Source organism: Stomoxys calcitrans, chromosome 4 (assembly GCF_963082655.1).
Source record: "Stomoxys calcitrans chromosome 4, idStoCalc2.1, whole genome shotgun sequence".
NCBI lineage: Eukaryota > Metazoa > Arthropoda > Insecta > Diptera > Muscidae > Stomoxys > Stomoxys calcitrans.
In genome coordinates, this window is record NC_081555.1 from 13,565,112 (window position 1) to 13,587,209 (window position 22,098).

General features: G+C 36.9%; 2 protein-coding genes across 2 annotated transcripts; one reads left to right on the forward strand and one right to left on the reverse strand.

The window, feature by feature from the left end:
• Positions 1 to 6,893: 6,893 nt before the first annotated feature.
• LOC106084281 (glucose dehydrogenase [FAD, quinone]-like) lies at positions 6,894 to 9,058 on the forward strand. Its single transcript, XM_013247854.2, has one exon. It carries the CDS (start codon positions 7,110 to 7,112, stop codon positions 8,973 to 8,975), a length of 1,866 nt encoding a protein of 621 aa, XP_013103308.1. The 5' UTR covers positions 6,894 to 7,109; the 3' UTR covers positions 8,976 to 9,058.
• A 10,486-nt stretch (positions 9,059 to 19,544) lies between these two features.
• LOC106084272 (glucose dehydrogenase [FAD, quinone]) lies at positions 19,545 to 21,540 on the reverse strand. Its single transcript, XM_013247844.2, has one exon. The coding sequence runs from the start codon at positions 21,420 to 21,422 to the stop codon at positions 19,545 to 19,547; it is 1,878 nt and encodes a 625-aa protein (XP_013103298.2). The 5' UTR covers positions 21,423 to 21,540.
• Positions 21,541 to 22,098: the final 558 nt, after the last annotated feature.

Here is a 22,098-nt window from a genome sequence, read left to right on the forward strand (position 1 = left end):
GATCTAGACATGTCCGTCCGTCTGTCTGTTGAAATCACGCTACAGTGTTTAAAAATAGAGATATTGAGCTGAAACTTTGCACAGATTCTTTTTTTGTCCACAAGCAGGTTAAGTTCGAAGATGGGCTATATCGGACTATATCTTGATATAGTCCCCATATAGACCGATCGGCCGATTTAGGGTCTTAGGCCCATAAAAGCCACATTTATTATCCGATTTTTCTGAAATTTGGGACAGAGAGTTGTGTTAGGCCCCCGAACGTCCTTCGTTAATTTTGCCCAGATCAGTCCAGATTTCGATATAGCTGCCATATAAACCGATCCGCCGATTTTGGGTCTTAGGCCCATAAAAGCCACATTTATTACACGATTTCACTGAAATTTGGGATAGTGATTTGTGTTAGGCCCTTTGACATCCTTCGTTAATATGGCACAGGTCGGTCCAGATTTGGATACAGCTGCTATATAGACCGATCCTCAGATTTAGGTTCTTAAGCCCATAAAAGCCACATTTATTACACGATTTTGCTGAAATTTGGGACAGTGAGTTGTGTTAGGCCCTTCGACATTCTTCGTTAATTTTGCTTAGATCGGTCCAGATTTGGATATAGCTGCCATATAGACCGATCCTCAGATTTAGGTTCTTAGGCCCATAAAAGCCACATTTATTATCCGATTATGCTGAAATTTGGGACAGTGAGTTGTTTTAGGCCCATCGACATCTTTCTTCAATTTGGCCCTGATCGGTTCAGATTTGAATATAGCTGCCATATAGACCGATCATCTGATTTAGGGTCTTAGGCCCATAAAAGGTGCATTTATTGCCCGATGTCGCCGAAATTTGGGACAGTGAGTTAATTTAAGCTCCTTGACATATTTCTGCAATATGGAACAGATCGGACCAGATTTGAATATAGTTGCCATATAGACCGATTTCTCGATCTAAGGTTTTGCGCCCATAAAAGGCGCATTTATTGCCCGATTTCCCCGAAATTTGGGACAGTGAGTTGTGTTGGGGTCTCCGAAATTATTCTGCAACTTGGCCCAAATCAGTCCAGATTTGGATATAGCTGTCATATAGACCTGGGCCCGTAAAGGGCGCATTTATAATCCGATTTCACTGAAATTTGACACAGTGAAAATTATATTTACTTTTCTAAATATTTTTTCTTATTTTTTTTTCCAAAAAAAATTTTGACTGCCTGTCCCACTATCTTTGTGTAACTGAAAGCGAGGTGGTTTCGTTTGCTCTTATGTCTGATTTCATAAAGGAACAACAGATGTTTCAGTGACTCGAGTCACTCACTTGACAAAAGTTAGTGGGACTGGCATTAAATAAAATCTTTTTGAAATGGTCTGTTTTTGTTTGAAAAAAGAACTGTAATAAAGTTAAAAAAAAATTATACACGAAATCTCATCTCCACTTTAAGATCTTCGTTCGATGATTATTATGCAGCAAATGCTTCAACGACTTTTAATATCTAAGTTATCTTAGGAGCAACCATTTTAAGGGATACTTTGCTACAATAGTGCGAGTGAAGTAATTGGATGCCAAGCCTATATTCACTTCACCGATTGTCAGATGTTACTTAACAAGATTTCGGCTTGGTATTCAATCGCCTTCTATATCTCCCTTTCATTTTTCACCTAAGATTCCTTTGATACCTTTGTCAAAATACTGTCAAAATTGCCCTACCTGTGTAGCATTAAACCTGATATCCTAATAAATATTCTGCCAAAATACATACACATTACTCCATTCATAAAGCTGGTTGTTTAGTCGCCAGTTAGATAAGATATAAAAAAATGCTTAAGTTTTCTTCAAAGTTTCATGTGACAGTCTCACAAAGTTATCATCAATATATATTCTTTTGTATTACGATTATTTTACCGGTTCTTATTTTTAGAACAAAAACAAAATCACTTTCATTTGTAGCAATTATTAGCGTTAAAACTGGGATTGTTTAGACTAATACATACTGTTTGCCAGATACAAGATATACAAGATTTCCAAAATTATGTTGGAGAAGGTGAAACGAATGTTGAAAGCGCTACAGCAATTGTTACGATTCAAAAATTTAACACAAATTTTAGGAATGTACAAAAAAAAAAAAATAAAATAAAAAAAAATAATTTTACTAAGATTAAAAAAAATAAAAAAAAAAATTTTAAAAAACCAAAAAAAAAATAAAAAAAAAATAAAAAAAAATTTAAAAAAATAAAAAAAAAATTTTAAAAAATAAAACAAAATTGAAAAAAAGCCAAAAAACTATAAAAGAAATAAAAAGAGTTTTAAATATTTTAAAAAATTAAATTAAAAATAAAATAAAAAAGGGTTATAAAATAAATTTATAAAAAAATAAAACAAAAAATTAGAAAAAAATAAAAATTAAAATATTTTTAATAAAAAAAAACTAAAAAACAATTAAAAAATTTACAACAAAATAACTTTTTAAAAAATTTATGAAAAAATTTAAAAAAATTATAAAAAAAATGGAAAAAATTATTAGCGTTAAAACTGCGATTGTATAGACTAATGCATACTGTTCGCCAGATACAAGATATACAAGATTTCCAAAACTATGTTGGAGAAGGAAAAACGAATGTTGAAAGCGCTACAGCAATTGTTGCGATTCAAAAATTTAACACAAATTTTAGGAATGTACAAAAAATAAATAAAATAAAAAAAATAATTTTATTAAGATTAAAAAAAATAAAAAAAAAATTTTAAAAAATAAAACAAAATTGAAATTTGAAAATAAATTTATAAAAAAATAAAACAAAAAATTAGAAAAAAATAAAAATTAAATATTTTTAATAAAAAAAAACAATTAAAAAATTTACAACAAAATAACTTTTTAAAAAATGTATGAAAAAATTTAAAAAAATTATAAAAAAATGGAAAAAAAGCAAAAAAAATAATAAAATTATAAAAAAAAAATTACAAAATTAAAAAGAGTTATAAAAGACGTCATTTCGCTGGCCTTCACTGCCAAATCGTCTGCCCTTTCATTCCTCCTTAGTCCGTTATGACCCGGCACCCAAACGATGCGGATTATGCCATCCTAAGAGGAGGCGTTATACTCCTTCCTACACTGCAAGACTGTTGGTGGCCTTACCCTCCTGGTTGTTATTGCCCTTATGGCCATTTTACTATCCCTAAAGATGTTCACACTCGACGTCCTCGCTTTAGTACCACACCAATTCACGCATTCCGTGATCGCCCGGATTCTCGTCTTCAGGACCGTATTATAGTCAGACTGTCTAAAACAGATCTCTGTCCCTGGATTCTCAATGTAGACCCGTAGGGCCACTCTGTCCTCTAGCTTTGACCCACCTGTATAACCTTCCAGATGGCAATACTATGGTTCCGTCAGTCCAAGACTGTGCCGCTGGCAGCATTAACTCGATAATGATTGAGAAGATAATTTGAAATAGAATGGGGACATTTATTCCTGTTTAGACTATAACGGCTAAATCAAACGAAAAAAGTTGGTTTCACCAGACATGCTGTCAGATCGAAAGAGGTGGCATTCTGGAACTGGCGCTTGAATAAAAATGCCAATACTGAACTGCTACGCAAGCAGACAAGATCTTCGTGTGCCAATGTGCTTAGGCTCGAAAAATTTCTTTACGAACAGCGTCTGCGTACTAAGGTTCTTGCTTCTACACGAGGAAGTAAGGGCTTTGGTCGTTCGTGGATGATCAAAAGTTCACTGACTCGGTTGATAAGGCTAACCTGTTGGCTGATAAATTTGCAGGGAACTCTTCCCTGCTGAATAGCAACTACTCTTCTCAATCTTAAGCGTATCTGGCGTCATGCCCCAGAAATTTTTACGAACTCGTGGTGTTAAAAGGTTTCTTGAGAATTTAGACGTAAATAAATCCCCGGGCCCGGAGGGCATATCAACACTTGTCTTGCGTAAGTGTTCTTCGAAGCTTGCTCGTCCATTACGCGACCTTTTCAACTTTGCCTACCATGCGGGAGTCTTCCCGGCGCGTTGGAAGCTTGCGAACGTTCAGCCAATACCGAAGTAGGGTGAGGCAAACAACACTGCGAATTGTTGGCCAATTGCGATATGCTCCACTCTCTCCAAGGTTATGGAGAGCATGGTTAATCACCATTAGAGTGAAATGGCCTTCTTAGCGACCAACAGTATGGGTTCCGCAGAAATCGCTCTACGGGCGACCTCATGGCACATCTGTCGGTTCTTCGACGCTTGCTCGTCCATTACGCAACCTTTTCAATCTTGCCCACCGTGCGGAAGTCTTCCAGGCGCATTGGAAGCTTGCGAACGTTCAGCCAATAGCCAAGTAGGGTGAGGCAAACAACACTGCGAATTGTTGGCCAATTGCGATATGCTCCACTCTCTCCTAGGTTATGGAGAGCATGGTTAATCACCATCTGGTGATGTATTTAGAGTCAGTGACCTTTTTAGCGACCAACAGCATGGGTTCCCTAGAAATCGCTCTACGGGCGACCTCATGGCACTTTTGTCGGAATGTTGGAGTCGCTCAATCCACCAGTTTGGTGAGAGTAAGGTTGTCGTTCTGGATATCTCCAAGGCCTTTGATAGGATCTGGCACGGTGCACTACTATCAAAGCTTGTCGCATTTGGGGTCGGTAATAGCTTCGTCCGATTTATTTCGAGCTTTCTCAAAGATCGCACTGTACGAGTCGTTATAGTTGGGTTCTCATCCAATGAGCATTAATTGACCGCAGGAGTACTCCAGGGCTCTGTTCTTTCTCCTTGTCATTTTCTTATTTTAATCAACGATCTGTTGAGGCAGACGTCGAATCAGATCTACTCATTTGCGGATGACAGTAATCTCTGTCGTTCGACCAAAGGCCGAGTCTTCGCGAGATTGAGGACAAGAGGAGGGTTATGGATGATACATTCTGCCAGGGATTGCTGGCCATTTCTGAATGGGGTCAAATGAATCGAGTAGATTTAAATGCACAGAAGACTGAGTCTTCTGCTGCTTGTGGTCACACAAATGATTCGCTGACCTATAACGATAATCTCTGTCTATTAATGGTATAAATGTTGAGCAGTCAGAAGCTCTTGATGTTCTGAGCATGAAAATTGAAAGTGATGTCCTTTGGGCTAAACATGTATTTGAAGTGTCGAAAGAAGCATTCAAGTGTTTAGGCTTCCTTAAACGGTGTAAGAATTACTTCACTTCGTCTGATCGTCTTAACATCTACACCACATTTATAAGATCGAAAATGGAGTACAACTCACATTTAAGGGCTGGAGCTTCAAAATCATCCCTTGAGCTACCGGCCTGTGTAAAGAGGAGAGCGATGGCGTTAATTGGGGACGGTAGGGTATCCAACTCTCTTGCCTTCCTTGAACATCGTCGCAATGTGGTTTGTTTGGCGCTGCTCTATCGGTACTTTCATGGTGTGTGTTCATCTGATTTTCGTCTTCTTATTCCTGATGTAAGGATGTTTCTCAAGGATATTAGACATTCCAGGAACTCACAAACGTTTTTAATTGATTGGCCAGCGGACCGCACAATGCATTATAGAGGGAATTCTTATTTTGCCCGAACCGTTCGTATGTGGAATCGACTTACGGCTAATGTTTTTCTCCCCCAATTTTGACATCCAGAGATTAAAGACAAATGTCAATAATTTCCTCGGATTCAGGCCCCACTTCGAGTCTACGGCCGGTCTTCATAGTGCCCAGCATCTGTGAGCCTTCTCAGTAAGCTCCTGTATGTGACACTTCCAATTAAGTTTTCTATCTAAGATCACTCCTGAGCATTTGACCTTGTCAGATATCGAAATTTTGTTGAGGAAACGTGGTGTGTCAAATTGGCCCACCTTGGTCTTCCTCGTGAACAGGCATATTTCAGTCTTCTCTGGGTTAACATTGAGAGCCCTGGGTCTAGTCCAGTCATATGCCATATGCAAGACCATTTCGGTCCTTCTGCTCCTTACCCCTTAGAAGTATTATAACATCGTTTGCATAGCAGACGGGTTCAAATCCCTCCTCAGTCATCATCCATAATAGGTCGTTTATTGTGGTCACCCATAGTAGTGGCGATAAAATGCTCCGTTTGGCGTCCCTTATGGGACCCGCAATTTATCCACCTGTTCTTTAGAATACGGTTTATCCAGTCTCTAAGGACCCGGTCCCTCCGGTACTGGTATAAGGATTGGATCAATGTGTCGGTCCGCACATTATTAAACGCCCTCTCGGTGTGAATGCCAACCGCCAATATGTACGTCTTGGCACCTCGTACAGGGCAGTCTCCACCGACCTTCCCTTGACATTGGCATGCTGTTTGTATTTGAGCAGTTCGCTGGATGTCCTACTCTTTATCATGGTATCCACGTTTAATAATGTGCTCCATGGTTTTGAATAGAAAGGACGTAAGGCTTATGGGTTTTGTAGGCCTTTGGTGTCGCATAACTTGCCTTGCCGGGCTTGGGTATAAACACCACCCTTGCCTCATGCTAGGCTTTCGTAGTATATGCAAATCCTAGGCATGTTGTGAAAATAGTGGCCAGGTGAGGCTACAGATAGTCGGCCTCCTTTTGTGGTAACGACGGAAATATTTTTTTAACGGCTTACAGAAACTAATGCTCTGAAAATTTTTGATTATTGATGAGTCAATATTTCACTCTTCGAAACATGAAGCTTCGGGTTAGTATGATGAGAAAAATGTGTAAACTATTTGTAATGAAAATCCCATTCCCCATTGTAGAAAACGTAGAAACTTGGGGGATGAAAGCCAAACAAGTTTCACTAATATATTGAAGTCAAGGTGGCTCTTCCCTGCAGGTTTGCCTGCGAAGTTTAAATTATTCACAGACATAATTTTGCCAACTATTTAGACTCCTTCCTCCAATATCGTCGCAAACCATACAATAAATTCGGTCGTTTGACTTTATCAAGTGTAGGGCAACTTCATTGATGCGTAAGTTAGAACGCTAAACCAGATTTAATAGTAATCGAAATGAAAAAAATGATCTAATCTAACATTTTAAGATACTCGAAATGTTATACACGGCTCACAGTTGTTTGAAGTCCGTTTAAAGTAACTAAACCTCTAAGCAGCAAAGAAAATTCAAGAAGTCCCATCACAATCATCGTCATGAAGGCTTCTCAACCTTGGACCCTTCTAATTCTGCTGAGCTTGCTGGGACGCCATGCCCTCGGTCAAACTCCCAATCCCAGTCTTTTCTCGGTGCTTTGGGAATTTATTCAAATAGGAGGCGTTGGAGAATCTCTGGAGGCAATGGATAATAATGTGCAGCTACTAAAGGAATACGATTTCATAATTGTGGGAGCTGGTACTGCTGGTTGTACTCTGGCTGCTCGGCTTTCCGAAAATCCCCATTGGAAGATTTTACTGCTAGAAGCCGGTGGTCCTGAATCTTTAATTTTGGACATACCTGTTGTTGCCCAAATGTTGAAATTGAATCCCGACATTAATTGGGGTTATGCCACAGAGCCTTCGGACAAATATTGTCTGGGTGTTAACAACAGACGCTGCCTGTTTCCCAGAGGCAAGGTGATGGGTGGATCTTCAGTGCTGAATGCCATGATGTATACTCGTGGCAATCGCCGTGATTATGACAACTGGGCCCGCATGGGCAATGAGGGCTGGAGTTATGAAGAAGTCAAGCCGTATTTTAAGAAACTGGAAGGTTCCCTAGTACCCGATGCTGAACCTGAGTTCGTGGGTCGTAAAGGTCCTGTAAAAGTCACTTACCCCACAAGACGCTCGCAGCTGGTGAAGGCCTTTGTCAAGGCTGGTCAAGAGGATGGTCTACCTCTGTGCGATTACAATGGCAAAAGGCAGACCTGCATTTCCTACATACAAACCACCACCAATGGGGGCTATCGCTGGAGTGCCAATCGCGCCTATTTGTATCCCATCAAAGGCAAACGTCCCAATTTGCATATCAAAAAGCGGGCTTTTGTTACCAAAATTTTAATTGAGCCCAAGACAAAGGCAGCCTATGGAGTGGCCTTCGAGTCGGGGGGTAAGTCTTATCAAATTCGAGCCCGCAGAGAGGTGATATCATCGGCCGGGGCCATTAATAGCCCCCAGCTTTTGATGTTATCTGGCATAGGGCCAGCCAAACATTTGCGCGAGGTCGGTATAAAGCCCTTGGCCGATTTGGCTGTAGGCTTTAATCTGCAGGACCACATAGCCCCCGTTTTGAGCTTTCTAACCAATACAACCACCTTAAAGACTGAGCAATTTTTCGATGTCAATGAACTGCTTTTGCTGCACACCCAAAATAGTACACTCTCCATACCAGATGGCATTGAGGGCATAGCGTTTTACGACCTGGATCATCCCACGGAATCGGATGGCTGGCCTGACATGGAACTGTTTTTGATCAGCGGAGGTTTGGACGCCAACCCGGCCACCGTTAGAGCCCTTGGAATGCGCTATGACATCTACCATGCTCTTTACGATGACATACTCGACTATGAGGTCAACAAGTTTTTGATATTTCCCATGATGCTACAACCTCGCAGTCGGGGACGCATTATGCTCAGCAGTAAGGATCCCAAGACATATCCTCTTATCTATCCCAATTACTTCCATGATCCCTATGATCTTGATATCACCGTAAGGGGTCTGCAGAAATCCTTGGATTTAATGAACTATCCCGCTATGCGTAAAATAAATGCCCAAGTGTTGGCCAAACCAATTCCCGAATGCCAAAAATATGGTGCAATTAACTCGCGCCCCTATTTGGAGTGCTATGCACGCTTTTTCACCTTTACCATTTTCCATCAATCGGGCACCGTGAAAATGGGTCCCAAATGGGATAGACAAGCTGTGGTAGACCCCCGTCTGCGAGTCTATGGCATAGAGAAGTTGCGAGTGGTTGATGCCAGTATTATGCCCAAAATTATAGCCGGACATCCCAATGGGCCGACCTATATGATTGCCGAGAAAGCTGCGGATATGATCAAACAGGACTATGGCTATCTGTAGTCATGGCAAATGATATAATTGTGTGTATTATAGTGTTAAGTTTGATTTGTTAAGTTTTGAGGTCTTTCGAACATCCTTTTTACTGTGTTATTCTTGCAGATTTAAGAAAAAAAAAATCAAATAAAATAAATTTTTATAGTATTTTTATTGAAAAATAAGGTAAAATTAGACACCGTGGTGTGGCAAAACAAATGGTGTGGGGAAGGGGTAGACACCCAGAAAATTGGTCGCGGAAGTGAGTTTAAATTTCATTCTCTACTCCCCAATACTTTTCATTTGAGCCCCACACTGACCTGGTCGGTAAATATGTCCGATTTAGGTGCGTTTTGGGGAGTGGGGTGGTCGCTCTAACACTTAGCCCTGAAAATATATCAGCATCGAGCTTTACTCTCAAATATCATTTTTTATTTGAATCCTCAAACCTGCCATTGGCCTTAAAATTGGATATCAACTTCGTTCTCTAATCTCAAATACCTTTTACTTAAAACCCTTATTGCAAAAGTCAGCAAATATGTCCGGTTTGGGGTATGGGCTCTAAAAACTATCAATATCGAGCTCCACTCTCTTAAAAACCCAAATTGCCATGGCTAGCAAAAAAGTCCTGTGTGGGGGTTGTTATGGAGGTGGGACGTTTCCCGGATTTACTCCCAATTACTTTTCATTGGAGCCTCATATTTCCATAGACGGTAAACATGTTCGGTTTGGGGGGTGTTTCGAGGGATGGCCACTCATGAACTGGGCCTTTTAATATATTTATCAGATGCGTGGTGTACTCCTAAAAACCTTTTATTTAAGCCCCATATTGCAATGGTCAGCAAATACGTTCCATATGGGTGGTGTTATGAGCGTGGGGTGGCCCCATAGATACTTATTCCCTAATATTGATGTCAAATGCCTTCTTTACTTCCAAAGACCTTTCATTTGAGCCCCATATTGCTAAGGTCGTAAATTTGTCCCCTTTGGGGGATGGTTTTGGAGAGAGAGGCTTCCCGCCAAACACTTGGTCGCATATTTAGGTATCAGATTTAAATTCTACACACAAATACCTTTTATGAGTTCATTTGGTTCCACATTTTGATATCAGATTCGTATTCTACTCGCAAGTATCTTTCATTTGAGTCCCATATTGCCATGGTCGGTAAATATGTCCGATTTAGGAGAGTTTTGGGGGTTGGGGTGGTCCCCCTAACACTTAGTCCGCCAATTGGATATCAGATACGTTTTCTAATCATAAATTCACTTCATTTGAGTCCCGTATTGCCGTGATTGGTCTAAATACATATTTGGTAGGTTTTGGGGGTGGGGTGGCCCCCCTATGTATGAGCGGTCCCCCAAATTAGCCCCACATTTGGGTATCAGATTCGAATTCTACACTCAAATTCCTTTTATTTAAGCCCCATATTGCCATAGTCAGCAAATAAGTCTTGTTTGGGGGGTATTTTAGGAAAGGGGTGGACCCCCAGGTATCAGATTTAAATTCTACACACAAATACCTTTTATGAGTTCATTTGGTTCCACATTTGGATATTAGATTCGTATTCTAGTCGCAAGTACCTTTTATTTGAGTCCCATGTTGCCATGGTCGGTAAATATGTTCGATTTAGGGCAGTTTTGGGAGTTAGGGTGGCCCCCCTAACGCTTGGTCCGCCAAATGGATGTCAGATACGTTTTCTTATCCTAAATACCTTGCATTTGAGTCCCATATTGTCGTGATTGGTCTAAATACATATTTGGTAGGTTTTGGGGGTGGGGTGACCCCCCTAGGTAGGAGCGGTCCCCCAAATTGTCCCCACATTTGGATATCATATTCGTATTCTACACTCACATACCTTTTATTTAAGCCCCATATTGCCATAGTCAGCAATAAAGCATTGTTGGGGGGGTGTTTTGGGGAAGAGATGGACCCCCAGAAACGTAGTCCCACATTTGGATATCAGATTCGTATTCTACTGGCTAATACCGTTATTTGAGTCCCATATTGCCATGGTCGGTAAATATGTTCGATTTAGGGGAGTTTTGGGGGTTGGGGTGGTCCCCCTAACACTTGGTCCGCCAAATGGATATCAGATACGTTTTCTCATCCTTAATACCTTTCATTTGAGTCTCATATTGTCGTGATTGGTCTAAATACATATTTGGTAGGTTTTTCGGGTGGGGTGGCCCCCCTAGGTACCCCATCCAAAATTTGGATACCAAATTTTTATTTTTAGATTATTTTAAGAGAGCACACAACATTTTGCTTAAATCGCACCACCCATCACCGAAATCTGGCATTTCTGAAAATTAGGGTAAGGAAAGGTCGAAAATTTTAGTACCCTATTTTCATCACGGGATCGTTTTGCACCATCAGTGAAAATTTCATGACTATCGGTTCAGCCGCTTTTGAGTCTATAAGGAACACATAAACAAACATACAAACAAAAAAACAAACACAAATTGTTTTTTTTTATATAAAATTTATTTAATTTAATTTATTTTTATTTAATTTAATTTTTTTTTAATTTGTTTTAGTTTCGTTATATTATTGTATTATATTTTATTGGGTTGTCCAAAAAGTAATTGCGGATTTTTTAAAAGAAAGGAAATGTATTTTTAATAAAACTTAGAATGAACTTTAATCGAATATACTTTTTTTACACTTTTTTTCTATAGCAAGCTAAAAGTCACAGCTGATAACCGACAGAAGAAAGAATGCAATTACAGAGTCACAAGCTGTGAAAAAATTTGTCAACGCCGACTATATGAAAAATCCGCAATTACTTTTTGGGCAACCATTATATTTTATTTAATTTTATTATATTATATTTTTTTTATTTTGTTTTATTTTATTTTATTTTATTTTATTTTTTATTTTATTTTTTATTTTATTTTATTTTATTTTATGTTGTTTTATTTTATATTATTTTATTAAATTTTATTTTATTTTATTATGTTTTATAATTTTTTATTTTATTTTATTATATTTTATTTTATTATATCTTATTATATTATATTTTATTTTATTTTATTTTATTTTATTTTATTTTATTTTATTTTATTTTATTTTATTTTATTTTATTTATTTTATTTTATCTTATTTTATTTTATTTATTTTATTTTATTTTATTTTTTTTTATATTATTTTATGTTTTTTTTTTGTTTATTTTATTTTATTTTTTTTTGTTTTATTATTTAATTTTTTTATTTTATTTTATTTTATTTTATTTATTTTATTTACTTTATTTATTTATTTTTTTTATTTTATTTTATTTTATTTTATTTATTTATTTATTTATTTTATTTATTTTATTTTATTATATTTTTTATATTTAATTTTATTTTATTTTACTTTATTATTTTTATTTTATTTTATTTTTTTATTTTATTTGATTTTACTTTATTTTATTTTGTTTTATTTTATTTTATTTTATTTTATTTTATTTTATTTTATTTTATTTTATTTTATTTTATTTTATTTTATTTTATTTTATTTTATTTTATTTTATTTTATTTTATTTTATTTTATTTTATTTTATTTTATTTTATTTTATTTTATTTTATCTTATTTTATTTTATTTTATTTTATTTTTTTTTATTTTATTTTATTATATTTTTTTTTATTTTAATTTATTTTTTATTTAATTCCTAGTTATAATATAAATTTTCAAAGTGTAAATTCTGATACTCTTATATTCTAAAATTTTTTCCCATAAAAATTGTCTTAAATTATCTCTTTCCCCTAAATCTTGGCATGCGCCTTCATTTTCAAGTTTCTAAAATTATTATGATTTTTTTAATTGCTTTAGTTTTTTTTTATCTTAATTCTAGAAAGATTTTAAGTTTCTAGAGTGACTAGTAAAACACATTAGCATCACTATATTTTATTTTAATAGGTCTGGTCGATAAGAGAAAAAAAACAAATTATGCTTTCACATGGCCATGACCAAGATATAATTATGTTAGTTTCTGTTCGACATTTGCATTAACTCTCTTAGGGTATTGTTGTTTTCTGGTGGACATTTGTATATAAATACACTTTTTTCGGCGGGGAATTTCAACTTTAATGTTTGCTCGGTTGCATATTTATGCAAGTTTTTGAATTATTAACGAAATTCTACTTATACTAGTTTTCAGAGCTAAACTTTTATGGGTTTGCAGGGCACTGAATATCTGCTGGGTGGTAAATTTCCATAGGATGCAGCTGGTTTGAAATAAGTAACCCATAGAGGAGACATTATTTAGTTGAAAGGTTTTCTGATAGGGAGTTGAGCTTAAATTTTTTAAATTTGTTTTTTTTTTTTATTTTTAATTTTTATAATTATAATTATTTATTTATATAATTTTTTTCTTTTTAATTTCAGGTAATTTTGTTAAAATAGAAATAGTTTGTTGCATTGTTTTCAAACATTTTCAAATGTAAGTAATTTATATTTGTTATGCGTTTATTTGCGTTGGTGATAGTTCCCTAGATAAAACCTCTAATATAAACCGGTACACCGGTTTGACTTCTTAAGATGTTAAAAATCAACCATAGCAAACAAAAATGGTTTTTTGTAAATTTTTTAGTTATTGTAACTAGTTTTTGTTTCTTTATGAATGTTTATGAATGATCGGTTTCTTTTTATAAAATACAAAAAACATAAAAAATTGCCTACTCACTTTGCAAATTTGAATACTGAAACCAGTAAGGAAACGCAACAGTCGGGCGGTGCCGACTTTATAATACCCTACACCTACCCTATAATTACAAAAGTGGGGCTGTATCTAATTCTGAACCAATTTTGTTGTTGTTGTTGTAGCAGTTTATTGTGTTCTATCTTTCGTCTGCATGATTCTGTTGAGTGTCAAGATCTAGAAACTCTGCGACTAAGATGCGTCCACAGGCATCTGGGTTTGAGTCGAGTGGGCCTGGTCGGGCAGTTAAACAGGTGACGTGTATCGTGCGGTCCCTGGTTACAATCGGGACATACATCTTGTACGTCGGCATCAATCCTAGCTCTGTAGGAATTGAGGCGGTAGCCAATTACCGCATCTGTTACCGTGTCTGCATGAATGTTGTTTAGACCTGCTTGATATGCCGCTTGATCTAGAGGTTCTCTCTTGTAGCGCTGAACCTCACGCTCTAGATCATGTAGATCTACCTTAAGGCTTTGGATGGTCTCTGCCCACCATTTGGGCTAAGCAGCCCTAAAGGTATTGCTTAGACTGCATGTATGTCTTCGCACTGGTAGGATCTTTGTCTCCTGATGGAGGTGGTCCACATGAGAGCTGAGGAGACAGCCCGTCGCAGTTCAGAGGGCGGCATTCTGACAGATCTGAATATTATTCCACTGCGTGTCACAAAGTTGATGAGACCACACTGGCGCTGCATAACTTACCACAGGCCGCCCAAATGCTTTGTATGTGGTCAACCAGGTTTCTTTGTCTGCACCCCGAGTGCTGCCAGCAAGTGACTTGAGGACCTTGTTTCTACTTTTGACTCGTATCGCATATTGCTGTGGCATGTGGGGAGAATGTGTAAGAGCTGTCAAATGTGACGCCAAGTATTTTGGGACACTAGTGGTCGGAATCATTTCTCCATCGACCATCGAATATTCACCTCACGTGTATTTGTAGTGAACAATGTGGCTGAAGATTTGGTGGCGGATATCTTCAGATTTCTTGCAGCGAAATATGCGGCAAGTTCGTTGAGATAGACGTTCAACCTATCGCAAATGTTATCAATGGGTGGGGGGCCTGATGCCATGATCGTACTATCGTCCACATATGATACGATCTCTATGCCGTCTGGAGGGGGTGGAATGGAGGATAGGTAGAAGTTAAACAGTGCCGGAGATATTACACCACCTTGGGGATCTCACTGTTTCACTCTACGGTGTTTCGACTTCTTATCCCTAAATTCCACAAATGACTGGCAACCACACAGATAATTCGCGACTCAGCGTTTTAGGACTGGCTGGAGGGACGTCTTGGCAATGTCCTCAAATAATTTGTCGAATGCCTTCGATAGGTCCAGTGCCACGAGGACCGTCCTATCACATGGCCTGGGCTGATTGAAGCCACGGCAAATGTGTGCGGTGATGGCATGCACAGCTGTTTTTGTGCTGTGCAGTCTTCGAAATCCATGTTGGAAATTCTCCTACGAGGCTCAATAAATGCGCTTGCAGTGGGTCTAGGAGTGAAAATCGAGCGATATATATATATATATATGAGTAATAAATAAATCTGAACCGATTTCTATGAAATTCACCAGTAATATCGAGAGTCATAAGAAAATCCTTCCTACAAAATTTCAAGAGATTCGGTCAACAAATGGCCATTTTATTGATCTATTACTGCAAATCGGACGAACATATATATGGGAGCTATATCCAAATCTAAACCGATTTCTATGAAATTCACCAGTAATATTGAGAGTCATAAGAAAATCCTTCCTGCCAAATTTCGAGAGAATCGGTTGACAAATGACCATTTTATTGCTATATTACTGCAAATCGGACGAACATATATATGGAAGCTATATCCAAATCTGGACCGATTTTTTCCAATTTCAATAGGCTTCGTCTCTAGGCCGAAAAACATGCCCATACCAAATTTAAAGACGATCGGATGAAATTTGCGACCTGTAGTTTGTACACAGATTAAAATGGATAGGCGGACAGACAGACGGACATAGCTAAATCGAAACAGAAAGTGATTCTGAGTCGATCAGTATACTTATCAATGGGTCTATCTCTCTTCCTTTTGAGTGCTACAAACAAATGCGTTAAGTTATAATACCCTGTACCACAGTAGTGGTGTAGGGCATAAAAGTAAGAATGATCAACATGTATTCCATAATGCCTAAACGTTTCTTCTATCAAACGATTTGAAGAAAATTTTCGAACTTCTTGACAATTGCAAACTTCCATATATGAACTTGTTTTACCAAAGCTACAAGTTGTTTTTATACTTACCGCTTTTGTGCAACGATTTACAACGACCTCAAAGCTATCAAAAAAAAAGGCGCATGTGCAACAATCCGCCACTTCAGTAAACTTCGGCTGCAGTCAAGGTAAATTTAAGCAATTCAATCTTATTCCATTGCACTAAGATATGCTCATGCGCGCAGTTTACTACATTCTATGTTGTTGCACAGCTCATATAACGGCAATAAAAGCTCTTTTCTATTAGCGAAACTCTTCAAAATAAAGCTTTTGATATAGCCATTTGGCCATCAACACTTGTCTTCACTTTTCTGCCATTTGCGTTAGATTTTTTTTTGTGGCAATGTGGTTGTCATTGACCGAGATTTTCTCAGCCACTTTTATTGCCGACTTGTAAGTTGAAACTTGTTTGTTGTCGTTGCAGATTTTATCTTGAAGATTGGTGCATAAAAGCCTAGAGGCATTTGCTCAGCACGTCTTATGACGCAATAAAGTTATTGACACTGCAACTTGAATTGTTGTCTTGCCACCGTTGAAGCAATTCAAAATAGGAAAATAGACTTTTTTACCATAGCAATTAGATGGAACTTTTGAAGTTGAGTTAGGGTTACAAACATAGTATTAAAGCGTTCATAGCATAGAATTTGTGACCATTTATCTTTCGGTTCGGTATCGGTTTTTATGGGAGCTATATCAGGTTCTTGATCGATTTAGGCCGTACTTTGCACAATTGTTGGAAGTCGTAACAGAACATTACGTGCAAAATTTCAGCCAAATCGGATGAAAATTCAAGCTTACAGGGGCTCAAGAAGTCAAATCAGGAGATCGGTTTATATGAGAGCTATATCAGGTTATGGACCGATTTTGACCGTTCTTGGCACAGTTGTTGTAAGTAATGGCAGAACACCACATGCAAAATTTCAGCCAAATCGGATGAAAATTAAGGTTATCAGGGGCTCAAGAAGTCCAATCAGGAGATCGGTTTATATGGGAGCTATATCAGGTTATGGACCGATTTGGACCGTTCTTAGCACCCTTATTGAAAATCAAGGCAGAACACTCCGTGCAAAATTTCAGCCAAATCGGATGAAAATTGAGGCTTCCAGGCGCTCAAGAAGTCAAATCGGGAGATCGGTTTATATGGGAGCTATATCTAAATCTCCACCGATATGGCCCATTTGCAAACCCCAACGATCTACATCAATATTAAGTATGTGTGCAAAATTTCAATCGGCTAGCTATACTCGTTCGACCACTATCGCGATTTTGACAGACGGACGGACGGATGGAAGGACATGGCTAGATCGACTCAGGATGTCGAGACGATATTGTGTCCTAGATCTATATTTCGTGGTGTTACAAACGAAATGACTAGATTAGTATACCCCCATCCAAGGGTGGTGGATATAAACAACTTGCGAATGTTCACATCCGCAAGTTCTTAAAGACCTGAGAACCTAAAGTGAAACTCCCTTTGACTGCCAGTGCGGGACACACACACACACATCAGATGTTCTATAGTCTTTTCTTCCTCCACATCATCACTGCTTCTGCAAAAGTCTTTATTTTGAACCTTCAGACTGTCAAGATGAATTTCTATAAGGTAGTGACCTGTCATGAAGGCACTGACGTCTGTTCTAGACAGCGACAGCAAAGCGGAAGACCTCTTCAAATCTGGATTAGGCCACATAATTTTGGAAGGTGCACCCTTTTTATAAACATCTGTCATTTGTTGCCCCTCGGGCCTGATTCCGAAGACTAGGTCTCCATAACGCTTGAGGCATCCCCTGTAGATTCCAGTTCCCCTGGCAGGTGCAATGTAATTCCTAGTTTCACAAGCAGGTCTGTTCCACAATTCCCTGGGATATCTCCATGGCCCGTCATCAAGAATGTGTGAATGTTGAACTGTTCAGCGATCTCGTTGAAAGATCTGCTACAAGGACGGTTTTTAAATTCAGAAATATACTAAATTATTAAATTCCCCTGAACATTCAGGAACAAGAAACAGGGGATACTTCTCTCATATCAATGAGTGCAGTCCGATCTCAATGACAAGGGGCCTCCTTTTTTAAGCCGAGTTCGAACGGCGCGCCGCATAGTGTCACCTCTTGGTAGAGAAGTTTTACCAAGGCAGGATGCCTTACAAATGTAGCCAGCTTTAGTAAGGGGATAACCACCGCTGAAAATTTTGGTTGACGTTCATGCCGGGATTTGAACCCAGGCTTGCGGCATGCTATACCGGTGTTTGAACCCAGGCGTGCGACATGCTAACCCTAGCGTCACGGTGTCCTCCATTTCATTCATGCAGAAACATGTTCTCCCGATATATAATTGCTGTTTGTGGAAACATTTATGCTAATTGTCGTTATCTAAGCCATTCCACCACTCCTTTCATTTCAAGGGTCTTCGCTTGATACATCCTACCGTAGTTTATTTTGGTTTCTTTCTTTAATTTTTTTTATTATTTTATTTTATTTTTATTTTATTTTTTTATACTTTATTTTTTTTTTTAATTTTATTTTATTTAATTTTACTTTATTTTATTTAATTTTATTTTATTTTATATTTTTTTATTTTATTTTGTTTAACTATATTTTATTTTATTTTATTTTATTTTATTTTATTTTATTTTATTTTATTTTATTTTATTTTATTTTATTTTATTTTATTTTATTTTATTTTATTTTATTTTATTTTATTTTATTTTATTTTATTTTATTTTATTTTATTTTATTTTATTTTATTTTATTTTATTTTATTTTATTTTATTTCATTTTATTTTATTTTATTTTATTTTATTTTATTTTATTTTATTTTATTTTATTTTATTTTATTTTATGTTACTTTATTTTATATTATTTTATTTTAAATTATTTTATTTTATTTTATTTTACTTAATTTTATTTTATTTTATTTTATTTTATTTTATTTTATTTTATTTTGTTTTGTTTTATTTTATTTTACTTTATTATATTTTATTTTATTTTATTTTATTTTATTTTATTTTATTTTATTTTATTTTATTTTATTTTATTTTACTTTTTTTTAATTTATTTTATTTTATTTTATTTTATTTTATTTTATTTTATTTTATTTTATTTTATTTTATTTTATTTTATTTTATTTTATTTTATTTTATTTTATTTTATTTTATTTTATCTAATTTTATCTAATTTTATCTAATTTTATTTTACTTTATTTTATTTTATTTTTTTTTATTATTTTATTTTTTTTTAAATTTTATTATATATCATTTTATTTTATTTTGTTTTATTTTAATTTATTTTATTTTTGATATTTTTTTATTTATTTATTTTTTTTTTATTTAAATTCATTTTATTTTTTTTATTTTAATTCATTTTATTTAATTATTTTATTGGGTTTTTATTTTTTTCTCGTTTTGGTTTTATTATTTTCTTTATTAATAATCGTTTTCTCTAAATATTTTAAATATTTTTCTTTGCAAAAATATACAAAAAACACAATTTTTTAATTTAATTTTTATTTTATTTGTTTTTTTTTTATAAATAAAATTTTTTAACTACACTCCATAATCTTCCTTGTTATAAGATCATCAGACTTGTTCTTTGTTTCCTAACTTCATTTCACTTAAAAATATCACATAGTTTTTTTTAAGAATTTTTGTTTGGCGTTCGCTTGCACATCATCTTCTTCTCAAAAATCCATAGTCCTCCTTAATCATATCGGCCGCCTTCTCCGCAATCATGTACACCGGGCCATTGGGATGACCGGCCACCAGCTTGGGCATTATGCTGGCATCCACCACCCTTAAGCCGCTAATTTCATAAACCCTCAAGCGGGCATCCACCACTGCCTCCCTATCATATGCTGGCCCCATTTTTGCTGTACCCGATTGATGATAAATGGTGGTGGTTAAATGGCGCACATAGCACTCCAGATATCTTCGCGATCGGATGCCACCCAAATGCCTGCAAGGTTTAAGGCTGCTTTCCAATAGCGAGGCATTTATGCGTCGCATAGAGGGTTGTTCCAACAAATCCAATATTTTCTCCAAGCCTCTTACAATAACATCCAAATCATAGGGATCTTGCAAATAATTGGCATTGATCAGGGGGTACTTCTTGGGATCTCTGCTGCGCAACAAAATGCGACCCTTGCTACGTGGTTGCAATTGCATGGAAACTATGGCAAAGACATTCAGTTTTTTTCTTATGGCCTCACCATACAAATCGCTGAAAATATCATTTCGCAGACCCGCTGCTCTGGCCAAAAAGGGATTCTCATGGTAAGATGAAGATGCGGTAAGCAGCTCGATGACAGGCCAACCATCCACCACATTGGGATGGTCCAAATCGTAGAAGGCCAAAGCCTCCAGGCCCCCGGGCTGCGATAGCGTGCTGTTGTAGGTTTGAATACTCAACAATTGATCAACATCGAATAGATTATCCAGGGTGATGCTGCTCACATTGGCCACTATATTCAGGGGTGGGGCAATGTGGTCTTGCAGATTAAAACCCACCGCCAAATCAGCCAATGGCTGGATGCCAAGTTTGCGCAAATGCTTTGCTGGTCCTACACCCGACAGCATCAATAGTTGGGGGGTGTTAATGGCTCCTGCTGAGCATATAACCTCCTTGCTGGCCCGCACCTTATACACCTTGCCTTGGGACTCGAAGAGCACTCCATAGGCTCTTTTTGTTTGAGGATCTATAAGAATTTTGGTGACATGAGCCCTTTTTCGTATGTGCAAATTGGGTCGTTTGCCTTTGATGGGATAGAGATAAGCACGATTGGAACTCCATCGAAACTGCTGGTTGGTGGTGGTCTGGGCATAGGAAACACCCGTCTGTATTCGGCCATTGTAGTCCAGGTATGGGGTGCCATTTTCTTGGGCAGCATTAACAAAAGCTTCACTAAATTCCGTATGACTATTGGCATAGGATACGACCACCGGTCCCTTGCGTCCCGCATATGCAGGTTCTGCATTTGGCACAATCGAACCTTCCAGTTTTCTAAAGTAGGGCAAAACGTCCTTATAACTCCAACCCTCATTGCCCATGCGGGCCCAGGTGTCATAGTCGCGACGATTTCCTCGCGTATATATCATGTAGTTGAGCACTGAGGAGCCACCCATGACCTTGCCTCGGGGAAAGTAACAGCGTTGCTCAATCATGCCCAGGCAGTATTGATCCGAAGGCTGTGTGGCATAGGCCCAATTAATGTCGGGAATCAATTGCAACAAATTTGCCACAATGGGTATATCGACGGGTAACAGCTCGGGACCTCCGGCCTCCAACAGTAATACCTTCCAGCTGGCAATTTCCGAAAGGCGGGCAGCCAATGCACAGCCTGCGGTTCCTGCTCCCACGATAATGAAATCGTATTCCTTGAGTAAGGGGGCCTCCTCATTTTCACTATGCTCCAAATTGCGCAATCTGGTACCCTCGCGAACAAATCTCGCCAACAGATCAAAGAAGTTCGTGGCAATTTGCTGTTGAGTAACTAAGAAATTTTGTGTTATCACCAACAGCGCCACTAGGAATACTAACGAAGTCTTCATTTTTACAGCTCCACTTCAAAAGACAGACTAGTTTTGTTTAAGTCTCAAATGCTAGTCGGAGCCGTGGTGCTGACAGAACCTGACCTTGTTTCCAAAACTCTTGGAGACAAACGAGCTAGCCATAAACCTTTGTAACCTGCTTAATATGGATTGAAAGTCCCCCGCCCCTAAAAACAAAAAATCAGATTGATTTATTCATAAGCCAATTCGTTGATTTGGATTTTTGCTATATTTTATAAGTCACTCCCCTTTTGAAACCTGAGCGAGTGACCAGCCTAGTGAGAATGCAGAATACCGTTTGGAACATAACATCTACGAGTGGTTTGAAATAATAAATGTTAAAGATTTATGATAGATTTTTATTCATAAACAGCTTCATTCTCTAAGGCAACAAATCACATGACAAAAAAACTATCAAAAATATGGGAAGAACAACGAAATATGCAACAACAAACCAAACGCCTATGAGAAAAAAACCCCAAAATAAACAAAAAACAAATAAAGTTAAATATAAAAAAAAATTATATATACAGACAGACAAAAAAAAAAAAGAATTTATGCCCGAGCTCATATTTGCATATTTACAATAAAAAAAAAATCATTTAAATATAAAAACACATAAATATGCAAATTTGCCTTCAACAATTAAAACGACTTTAGGCTTTAATCTATGAAA